Source organism: Centruroides sculpturatus, unplaced genomic scaffold (assembly GCF_000671375.1).
Source record: "Centruroides sculpturatus isolate CEXI.00-Female unplaced genomic scaffold, Cexi_2.0 scaffold215, whole genome shotgun sequence".
In the NCBI taxonomy this organism is placed as follows: Eukaryota; Metazoa; Arthropoda; class Arachnida; order Scorpiones; family Buthidae; genus Centruroides; species Centruroides sculpturatus.
This window is the reverse complement of record NW_019384381.1, coordinates 304,518-316,018: the sequence shown is the minus strand read 5'-3', so window position 1 is coordinate 316,018 and position 11,501 is coordinate 304,518. Positions and strand designations below refer to the sequence as shown.

The 11,501-nt window shown below is 29.9% G+C and overlaps 2 protein-coding genes across 2 annotated transcripts; one reads left to right on the top strand and one right to left on the bottom strand.

Annotated features, from left to right (window-relative positions):
• The first annotated feature begins 1,873 nt into the window (after positions 1 to 1,873).
• Positions 1,874 to 7,854, top strand: LOC111617907 (breast cancer anti-estrogen resistance protein 1-like). Its single transcript, XM_023359272.1, has 3 exons — positions 1,874 to 1,888; positions 4,511 to 4,658; positions 5,195 to 7,854. The coding sequence occupies exons 1-3, from the start codon at positions 1,874 to 1,876 to the stop codon at positions 7,258 to 7,260; spliced, it is 2,229 nt and encodes a 742-aa protein (XP_023215040.1). The 3' UTR covers positions 7,261 to 7,854.
• Positions 7,855 to 8,579: 725 nt separating this feature from the next.
• Positions 8,580 to 11,136, bottom strand: LOC111617892 (pyrimidodiazepine synthase-like). Its single transcript, XM_023359240.1, has 5 exons — positions 11,048 to 11,136; positions 10,861 to 10,966; positions 10,176 to 10,395; positions 9,114 to 9,240; positions 8,580 to 9,030 (listed from the first exon to the last, which is right to left on the bottom strand). Exons 1-5 carry the CDS (start codon positions 11,070 to 11,072, stop codon positions 8,789 to 8,791), a joined length of 720 nt encoding a protein of 239 aa, XP_023215008.1. The 5' UTR covers positions 11,073 to 11,136; the 3' UTR covers positions 8,580 to 8,788.
• Between the last annotated feature and the right edge of the window lie 365 nt (positions 11,137 to 11,501).

The following is an 11,501-nucleotide window of genomic DNA, read 5'->3' as shown; positions in this document are numbered from 1 at the left end:
AATTCAGAAAAAAAAAGATTATGAACCAAATTCTGTAGTAAAATATTTTATATCAACTGTATAAAGTTAACAGCAGTTAAGAAAAATTTTATGTCAACCATGTAACATACTAAGAGCTATCTTTACTATCATAAACAGTCAGCAAACAGTGAAAGTAACAAAAATAAGGCTGTCATGTTTTTATTCTAACCCCAAGAATTCCTCTTCTTTGCTGCTATCAGAAATGAGGAAGGACAGATCCACGCAGTCATTGTCATCACTTTCTTTCTCACTGGTGTCAAATAAGACGTCGTCTTCTGTTCCATCCAAGGCATTACTAATGCCACACTTCTTGAATGATTTTACAACAATGTCTTTCTTTACGGAGTCCCATAACCTTTTAACCCATTCACACACTTGTGTGATAGTGGGCCTCTTCATCCATCCAATAGGAGTCAGATCATGGTTCCCAGCTGCCATCCAGGTGTTCCACTCCTCTCGCATCAGAACTTTGAACGGTTTGTTAATAGAAACGTCCAGAGGTTGCAGCTGGCTGGTAAGACCACCAGGAATCACAGCTATTTGGGTCTTAATTTCCTTAAAGTTCTTTTTAGTAGTTTCTGTAATGTGCGCTCTGAACTGGTCAAGCACCAACAAGGAAGATTTCTTCAGAAGCCCGCCAGGACGTTTAGACCACACTTTATCAATCCACAGCCTCATGCCATTTTCGTCCATCCACCCTTTATCATGAACGTGCACGATGACTCCCCGTGGAATTGTTTCTTTTGGGAATGTTTTTCTTTTAAAGATCAACATTGGCGGCAGTTTGGTACCATCTGCACAGCAGGACAGCACAACCGAGTAGTGGGTTTTCTCATGCCCTGAGGTTTTTACGGTTATGCTTTTGGCTCCTTTGTTATCTATGGTTCTGTTAGACGGCACATCAAATGTTAGCGGGACTTCATCCATGTTCCCAATCTGGCTCATTTCAAAGTTATTCTTCTTCCTCGCATCAATAACAAACTTATGAAAAGACAGAATCTTTGATTCGTATTCCTTTGGCATTTTTTGTGCAATTCTGGTTTTGGTGCGCATAGAAAGGCCAGATCTCTTCATAAATCTATAGCACCACGATGGTGATCCGGTGAAATCCTGAATGCCTTTCTCCACAGCAATGCGTTTGGCCTCATAGATTATCATTTTTGTTGAGACAGAAAGTCCATTTTGCCGGTGACGTGTGATCCACTCCTTTACTTCTACCTCTAACTCTGGCCACTTTGCAGTTGGTCCACGCAAAGTGTGCTTGCTTTTATCCAACTTTTGGAGCTGATCCTCCTGTTTCCTCCACTCTCTTATCATTTTCTCAGTTGGAGGTGGCCCAAAGTGTCTCTCACCTGCTCTGTTTCCATGCTCCTTAGCAAATTTTATTACTTCCAGCTTAAAAGCAACTTTATATGCCAGTCTCTTCTGCTTTGACATCTTGATGGGGTGGTATGAAATATGATATATTTCATTCAGATATACCATACTACATATATCACTGCTATTAGCTGAGCGCAGAGACGAGTGCCTTCACCCGCTCCCGTGCTGGCTTACGAGACTCTAAAAAGTGCACAAAGCCAGCGCGGGAGAGAGCGAAGGCACGTGCCTCTTCGCCCAGCCAATCGCAGCGCGAGGCAAAGACCGCACAAAGCCAGTGCGAGGCAGAGCGGAGCTTCCTGGTATCAGACGGCGCCAAGAGGTGGAAGGGAACGGAGTGGCCGAGTATTCCTGCGGTTATGTATGTATGCAGAAGTGGAGGGGCAGCGGAGGGCCATGGTGGGCTTTTGTATTTGCCGTATAAGACGCAGGCACTTTTTTCCCCCCGATTTTGGAGAGAAAAAGTGCGTCTTATATGGCGAAAAATACGGTACTTAATATATTTATTATATAAATTATACATTGTATAATAAATATAAATTTGCATAAAATAATTTTTCATTTTGTACAAAGTAATTTATAATATAAAATGGAATATTTTATCTTTCTATGTTTGGTTTTTATTTATAATTGCAGTAATATACAAGATATAAATAATTTAAAGAAATTAGTATTATTGTTATGCTCATAGAAAAAAAAACTAAAGATTTCTCTTAACTGCACGTCCTGTAATAAATGTACTGACAAATTCCAAGAAAAATCAAATAATCTATAAAGATAAATGTTGTCATTATATGTTAGTATGAGATGTTTATTATGTGATATACAAACGTTAAAATTTTCTTGCAAGTATTTAAAATTACTGCTATTTGTAGTTGAATGAATCTTGGACAAATCTAATGTCTGCTTGCTTTGGGATAAGATTCTAAAAATAATTCTAATGGCAGTTAAGTTATAATCATCATGCAAGTTTCTTTATACAGCTATACCCATTATCCAAATCTAATGCACTCCTGAAAATAAGTAAAAAAAAAAAAAAAAAAATTAAGATATCCAGAAGTATTTTCCATTATTTCTTACAGGAAAATTTAACTCATTCTTGGTCGTTCAAGTAACATCAACCAATTTTCCCAAATGACACAAACAGTGGAAAAACCTACCTATCTATCAATCCACGTTTTTAGCATGATATTAAACATTAAAAACTCTCTAATTACCTTAGTAACAAACACTTAATGAGGTCATTAAAGAATGTCTGTAAGCAGTAATGAAAGAAATAAGTTTGTTTAGTACTCCAATTAGAAATTGTATAGAAATTTTGTTTTCTTTAATATGTATTAGACAGCAATGAAAATGTTGTAATAATATTGTACATTTTAAAATATCATTGGATGAAAACAGAACATTAATGAAAGTAAACAAATGAGATAGTGAACCAACTATAATGAACTGTTAAGAATAAACTCATAAGATTGTACTGAAATTTTGGGATAAAAATCAGCAAACTGCACAGACATGTATGTAATTAAAACAAAAACTAATTCTGGGAACAGAGATGCTTCCTACTTCTCACTTTTAGAAGTAACACAAGAGTATAGCTATATTTTGATTTTTATGTGAAGATTTGTGCTTCAGTATTTTTGTACGTTGTGTAAAAGGAAATTATTTGAATTAAGAAAAGCTTCTATCAATTAACAACAAAATTTTATTACTTTTATCAGTAAAATGATTTGCTATTGTGGTGAATTGCTTTATCTACAAGAATTAATAAGAGTGTATGTGTTTTGATTTTGTTTTCAGACTATTTGAATTTTATATATGTTCCATTTTGAAATTGAACTATATTTTATAGCTGGGTTGTAATGAATGATGTTTTTGTTGCTTTATTTTATACATTAATTAATTAAATTAATAAACTTTTTACAGTTTGATTTGTTGCATTGCTTCATTATTTGTGAATATTGTCTATATCATCAATATTATCTTGTAAAATGTGCTATTTTTGATCTAAAATGTAGTCATGAATCTTTTATTATTGGAAAATAAATCTTCATATACTAGAAAATAATGTTTTTTTTCCCCCCTCAAATGCAAACTATAAATGTCTTGACTTTGTTTTCCATGCAATATTTTTTGAACATGAGATTAAAGTTATATTTTATTTATAGTTGATTTTGTATAATAATGAGGAATAACATTTGGCATAGAAAGATAGTCTGTTTTGTATGTTGTTTATATTTCTTTTTATATGTATGAGGCTTCTAAATGAGGAAGAGGAAACCTTTCAATGAAAGATTTTAGATAGTATCTAATGGCTTTGTAAGTATTATTGTTACTTTTTTTCTGAAACTATCTAAATATATCTTTAAAAACTTGCAAAACAACAAATAATAAATGGATTGATGTATTATTACTTTTTGTTCTTATTGTTCAGTTGTGACTTTAATGTACAGTTAAATGTGCATTTAGGCTTTATATAATTGAAGGACAGTAGTATAAAGACTTTCCCTTTTACTTAACATTTACATTTATTTAAAAGAAAACATATTACATATTACAATACTATAAAACTTAATGTGAGAGTTAAAACAAACAAATTTATTTATGGAAATAAATTCAGTAATTTAAATGGAAAGTTTTGAGACCTGTCAGAAACAGTCTTTTAAAAATCTATTGCTTACACTAATTAAAATTTGAATCATTAATAATTAATCATGTAATGTTTAACATTAAAATTATATAAGTTATTGCAATTGATTTTAGTATTTTGTTGATAATTATTTAAGTTTAAAATCATTACTTGCTAATTAATATCCAAAGAATTTTGTCATTTCATAACATGAAAATCTGATTTGATTACATTCAGTTTAGAAAGGTAGAATAATCAAATCAGTTGTATTTTAAATTGAATTTATTCAAATGAAAGTTAGATTCATTAAACTTTCAATACTGATAATTTAATCTTAAGTTTTCAGTATTATTTTTAAGTAGTGAGTATTATTTTCAAGTAGCATTCTCTTGAAAATACCAATTTATCAAATAATTCTAAAGAAATTTTCCTGTTTCAGTACATATGTTAATATTGTATTAAAATTTAACTTAATTACATTAGGTTATCACTCCACAGAAGATTGGAGATGTCTATTTATATGATGTACCAGTTGGTCATAAAAGTGTGGAACCCAGTGAGACTCCTCACTCATCAACGTTACCAAATCGAAGATTTTTACAACCAAATATTGTTGCACAGAATCTCCAAGGTATGCTTAATACTATTTTATCATAGAGAATTTAATTTAATAAATACTTAAATCTGTATAGAAATATTTATTTAAACCACGAAGAAAATATAAAATTTCAATAGTATTGAAACTTAAATTATCCTTATTTGCAATATTTAAGGATTAATATTAGTAGTTGTCCTTGAATAACAAGTTTGATTATCAACAGTTTTTAATAAGAACACACCCTTGTTTTATTTCACACCTGCAAATGAAAATTCATAGAATTAAGTCAGTTTTTCTATTATTATATAATGATATTTTAAATTAGATTATAAACTTTATCTTTACATTTTTTATGAGAATTTTTTTATTACCATTAACTAATTATTATTATTATACTGGTTTTTTACATAAGTATACAAAATTGCTTATTTAAAATTTTATAAAATTATAAAAAATAAATAAATATTTTTAAGTCATTATGTAATATTCAACTGTATTACAAAAGGTACTGTTATTTTGTCAGTAATGAATTTAAATTATTTTAATTTCCTTTAAAAATTTTTATGTAGGTGGTAGTTATGATACTCCTCCAAGCCCAAGATTAGTAAAGACGCAGGAAGCCTACGATGAACCTCGGCCTCTCGCTCAGTGTTTTGGAATACCTCCTCCTCCTGATATATCTGCTCTTGATGAACAGAGATCACATACTTCGGTGTCATCAGATTCTTCGACAATAAGCAGTACTTACAGCATTCCAAAAAGTCATGATTATGATGTACCTAGTTCGGAAGATAGTGGGACTTATGATGTTCCAGCACCATCAAGGCACACCTCTACTACAGATAGTTTGTCACTTTCTGATACTTACGATATTCCTACGTCAAAACTTATTTGTGACATTCCTGCATCTAATAGGTCAAGTGGTGTGTCTGTTCTTTCAGCTAGTTCTTCCTCATTTTTCTCACCATCTAGTGGACATTCAAGTTTGAGTCCTTCATTATCTTTATCTAGTTTATGTGGTTCCAATAGATCCAGTCTAGAACAGCATTCCCATGAACTCTATGACATTCCACCTCCTGAACCAAGACCAATAGCCAATCTTAAGGGATCACCAGCCAAAACAAATATTATTCAATCTTCAATTCCAACACTTTCTCATGTAAGTATTAATGAAGTTTATGACATTCCTGCTAATAATGCTCCAACAGAATGCTATGATGTTCCTCCAGCTCCAAAACTTGCACAGGCTCCATCATTGGAAGGTGTATATGATGTGCCACCTCAAGTTACACGGGACACCAGTCCTACACCAGTGGCTCTAGAAGAAAATTTAGAAAATAGGCTTACAGTTAGTAAAGATCCAGGTATTACAAAAGACATACAATCTTTAAAAGGAAAAGAATTATTACTAGATTTGGATGCAGCTATGGAAATATTAGTAAAATTACAACAAGAAGTACAAAGTGCCATATCAAAGTTATTTAGCTTCATTAGTGCTAGCTGGAGGAGGAAAGATGTAATGGATAATAAAATTAATGATATTCAAGTAGCTTGTTATAAAATTGATGCCAGTCTAAAAGAATTTTTAAATTTTTCACATGGTGCTTTGGCTAATTCAACTCATGCAGCTGATAAAACTTTATCTTGTAAATTGGCAAATTTACTCAAACCTTTGGTTGACTCAAGCCAAATAGTTCAAGTATCAATTCAAGCTCTAGATAATAAAGGTTGGCAAGTTTCAAAATTTATATCATCTGATGATACAAATAATCCCGACGAATTGGACCAATTAGTTGCCTGTGCTCAGGGTATAATTGAAGATGTACGACCAGTGGCATCATTCATTAGAGGAAATTCTGTTCTTATTTTCAAACGTTCACAGCACATAAATGAAACAAAGAAACCACCCATTGCACCAAAACCAACTGACCTCAAAGCAAAATTGGAATTTCAGAAATTATCTTCAATGAACAAACTTCAAGAAAGGCCGCTTCCTTTACCACCTCCAAATAAAAGTCATTTGTCTGAGAAAAGTTCTTTCCCGTCAAGTGAAGTCAAAGATGTTGTAAATGACTATGAATATGTTAATCTTGAATCCAAAGACTCTGTTGAAAAATCAAATAAGTGTTTAAGGACAGACAGTAATAAAACAGATGAGAAAATCGAGAATGTAATTGAACAGTCAGAAAACATGAAAGATAAAGTAATACAACCACCACCAAAGTTGCTCGACACAAAAGATGTACAGATGCTGCAATTTTATAGTGCTCAAGCAGAATCTCATGTTCTGTATCTTACAAATGCAATTGATGGCTTTCTGTCAGCTATAGAAAACAACCAACCTCCCAAAGTTTTCATTGGGCATAGTAAATTTGTTGTGATCAGTGCTCATAAATTAGTATATATTGGTGATACTGTTCAGTGTCATGTTACAAACCAAACAGTGAAATCTCAAGTAATGCAGTGTGCAAATAATTTATGTGATTCCTTAAAAACATTGGTAGCTAATACAAAGAAAGCAGCTTTACAGTTTCCTTCAGTTGCAGCTGTTCAAGAAATGGTTGACAGTGTTGTAGATGTTTCCCATCTTGCTAATGATCTCAGAATGATCATTCTTCAGGCAGCAGAACTTTAATATTGTCTGTAAAAGTGATAATTCTTTTTATACATATTTTCATGAACTTTCGAATTTTATTAAGTATTTTCAATTTCAAGAGAGATCATTAATTAACTGGTGCAATGTAACAATAATTATTATTATGTAAATTTCCTCCCAAAATTTTCAAATTGTTTCCTCACAGAGAATGTGATAAATATTTCAAAAGCTGCCATATTAGAAATAGCATTTTATTTACTTTGTTTTATGTTTTATTGAGGAGTTGAATCTTTTATTTTTATTATTTTTTTTTATATATATAATAGTTGCCATTTTCAAATAGTTGTTAATACATTCACCTGTTGATAGTATGAATAGACTTTATCAAAATATCACTAAATGGGGTTAAATTGTGATTTATTATTTTTGAGACAGTTTTATTTGAAAGCGGTATTCAGAACTACGACAACTGATTTGCCTGATTTTTTTTAAGCAAGAATACCCGAACAAAGCAATTGTTTTAAATCAATTCTCTGTTATTGCTGTACAATTTTAAAAATTTAGAAATTAATTTTTATTCTGGAAATATTGGTGTTTTGTTTTAATAAAACTAGATTGGGAGTCCTAATTGCATATTTGTGATCAAAATTTTGATTTTATTATTTATAAATAGTTTAAAAAAATTATATAAATATATACAAAAAAAATAAATTTTTTTTCTTTTCAATACTTAAAACTGACCAAAATTATTTGCTTTCTTATTATTATTGAAAAATCTAGAGTAAATCTTGTATAGATTTTCTTCGTTTACACGTAAAGAAGAAGAAAATATTGTCTTCATGCAACTTTGATACTGTTATAAAAAGATCTAAAACAACAAATATTTATATTAAGCACTTGTATTATAAATACAATTATAACTTTACTAGAAAATACTGGATTCAAATTTGAGTTAGAATAAGTCTAAGAAAATATATTTGAAGCTGTAATAAAAGCACTTAATATAAATATTTATTTTTAGACACATGAAGTTTTTTTAAATTGTGTTATCAAATGAAAACAAATAGCTTTTTGTAAATCTATATTTGTCTCATTAGAACAGTAGAAGACATTATTTTTCTTCATTTTGTAACTAACACTTGATGTATAATACATTCATCTAATCTTTGTTTATTCTATTCAGTCTCTTACTGAAACACTCAAACTTAAAGAATTAATATAAATACAATTTATAAGTAACTATAAGTTAAAAGTAGTTTTCTAGTTCTAGAAATTTACCCTTTGCCATTGTCTTCAAAGAACATTAAAGATTGATTTCAGAAAAACTTCATTTAGTAAAATTTAAAAGCCAATACTTATTAAAATCAGTATCATTTTATTGAACTTAAAAATTTCAAAAAGTTTACAAATATTTTTAAAAAATTTATCCGCTCCTGTAAATGCTGTTATGTTATATAACACATTGATAATGCAGAGAAACTGATAGATTATATTAAATTTTTTTTAATTTAAAAAAAAAATAATTAATTTTTAAAGGATGAAAAGGCAATCATTTAGTTTTATAGATTTATAATCCTAAATCATAATTTGGTTCTCCTGTTTTGGTGCTTTTGATAAATTCAACGTGCATTTCGGGTGACAGAGATACCTTCTTTACGGCAGGATCGGCTTTCATCTTTTCCACCCATTTTGTTATCGTAGGAAAACGATCGGTTGGGAATTCTGAAAGTGAAGGATTTAAAGCTTGTGCTACTGGAATACGTTCAAACCAGGGCCATATCATATAATCCAGGATTCCTGGTTTGTCTCCTGAAAAACAAAGCAACAACAAGTGTAAATTTCTTTAAATATTATTAAATTCATAAAAATTTGTAAAAAAAGGTTGATTTTACCTCCAAAAAAGGTTGACTTTCTGTCTTTTAGTTCTTTTTCAAAATCATCTATGCTATTTATTAAATCATTCCACGCATCACCTGCACTGCTACCTCCTCTGGATACTTTAGACATTGCTAAAGTCACCTATTGATATAAATAGTCAAATATCTAAATCCAGATTTCTTTCAGGCTCTAATTAAGCTAAATATTAATCATTGAAACTAAGTAATTTGAACTGAAGGCAGGCAGTTAGGCCCCACCATCTTGTACTGTACAAATATTACTACAGTAAACCCTTGATTTAACAGACAAAAAATTTGCTCTATAGGAAGAATTTAAATCCTTTTTTTATTTGCAAACAAAGCACACTAAAAGTTGAATTAGAATCAATGAGTATAAATTATTTAATATATATTTATTTTATTTGTATTTTTATTTTATACTTAGACATTATATCATTTTTTGGCAATAGTGGACACCCTTTCCTCAATTATTCCATTAAATTGAGATTTTACAAAGAAATCTTACAGTAAATAGATCATTTTACCAACTTGGAGATGCCACTTTCATATAAAATAATTTGAAACAGTATAGTTAATGGAACAGAGTGCTGTAAGTTTAGTTTTAAAATTGAAAACAAATGTTTGAAGAGCATAAGACAACAAAATAAACTGCTTTACTTGATTTTAGTTTTATGCTCTTGGATATTTGTATTTAATGCACTATTGCATGTGTCAAGTTTATATTTGATCATTAATTTTCAATGCTAGGATGCTTTGTCAAAATGTATTTGATATACAGTATATTAAAGCAACATTGTTTTTAAAAAAATAATAATTATGGTGATATTGCATATAAAATGTTTATAGTAAATCTAGAAGAAAACAAAACAAAGTCAAAATTTCTTCTGAAAACATCTTGTGTAGTCAGTCCATTAGTGTAGTGTCATTAAGACATGGCATCTTTACCAAGTAAGCCAGAATTCTTTACTGATTTAGACATGAAGACAATTGGAATTGTACATTTACTAAAAACAATTAATTAATTATATTTAGTTTGAGCTAGATAAAAATCATTACCTTTCCAAACACTTCCATCACCATTCTATCTTTTGCCTTTTGATAAGGATCTTTAGCAGTAAGTTTGTTGTCCGGATAAATCTCATCTACGTAATCTGATGATATTATAGATTCTGCAACTAATTTTTTATCTTGTTCCAATATAGGGATTTTACCAAGAGGATGTTTCTCAAATAGCCACTCGGGTTTATCCTTCAAGTTAATATTAATCACTTCGTGTCTGTAAAGAAATACGATTAAAAAAAATTGACAGTTATCGGGAAAAAATAGTCAAAAATGATATTTCAGCATATGAACAAATATTGGTTGACAGTGCAAAATTTAATCTAGAAAGATTTATTTTTAAGTAAAAAAATAAAAATTTGATCTTTTGCCAGTTTGGCACTAAATTCAAACTAACATTTTTCTAACATTTAATTTCTCTTTTCTTACCTCTTATTTGAATTAAGAAAGTTTATTTAAGTTTACTGAAAATTTACTTACTACATAAATTACGTCATAAAAATAAGAAAATTTAACATTGAATTTTAGTGGTTAGATTTAAAATTTTTATACGTACATATATATATTGTGTGTACGATAAAATTTAATTATATCATGTACACAATTACATAATTCTAGAAATAAATTTTAATTTATCTCTAGAATTGTATAATTGTATAGTTTAAATGAAAAAGTAACTTACGGTATATTTTTAGCAGCTAATACTAACAAAGTCCTTTCAGAAAACGGACAAAACCTCATACTGTACACCCTTAACTTTCCAGCTTCCAGTTTGGGGTATTCTGAACCTATTCAATAAAATATAAATTATATAGAACTTAAATAATTCAAAAATTGTCATTACTAAGAATGAAATATATCATTTTTACCTTTCGAATAGCATTTAGCTGTCATGTTGGGTTCTTGACTCTGAACTGAAGTGAGATCCGAGCTGCTTTGCTTCTATTTATAAAATGGGTGGAAATTCTAAAAATATTCTTGTTTCTCTTTTAACGGGGATTGGTAAAGTCCAAAGAGAATACCAAGCCAACAATATAAACGCTTGTCTAACAACTAACGTAAAATAACATCAGTTAAAACCTCTACTTTTTTTTTCCTGTTACATCTGCCTTTCTAAACCGATTTTTCTCAATTTGATTGATAATTTCACAGTCCACGTACAATAATTGCAGGAAATTATTAGACAATGCATAATGACTCACTTGCCAGTTAAAAAATTTTGTTCCAATCAAGAGGATAAGTACTGCATTACAATTATGAAAAGAATTATAATTAATCCCTCGTGTTTTTTGATGATAACAGAAATCAATTCTGCACGTTCCA

Excerpts from the sequence above, each read along its gene's own strand:
- LOC111617907 (XM_023359272.1), top strand. Across the intron at positions 4,659-5,194 it reads TGTTGCACAGAATCTCCAAG|GTGGTAGTTATGATACTCCT; the intron begins GTATGCTTAATA and ends ATTTTTATGTAG.
- LOC111617892 (XM_023359240.1), bottom strand. The coding sequence starts at position 11,072 with ATGACAGCTAAATGCTATTCGAAAG. Across the intron at positions 10,967-11,047 it reads AGCTAAATGCTATTCGAAAG|GTTCAGAATACCCCAAACTG; the intron begins GTAAAAATGATA and ends TTTATTGAATAG. Across the intron at positions 9,241-10,175 it reads TGATGGAAGTGTTTGGAAAG|GTGACTTTAGCAATGTCTAA; the intron begins GTAATGATTTTT and ends TTATATCAATAG.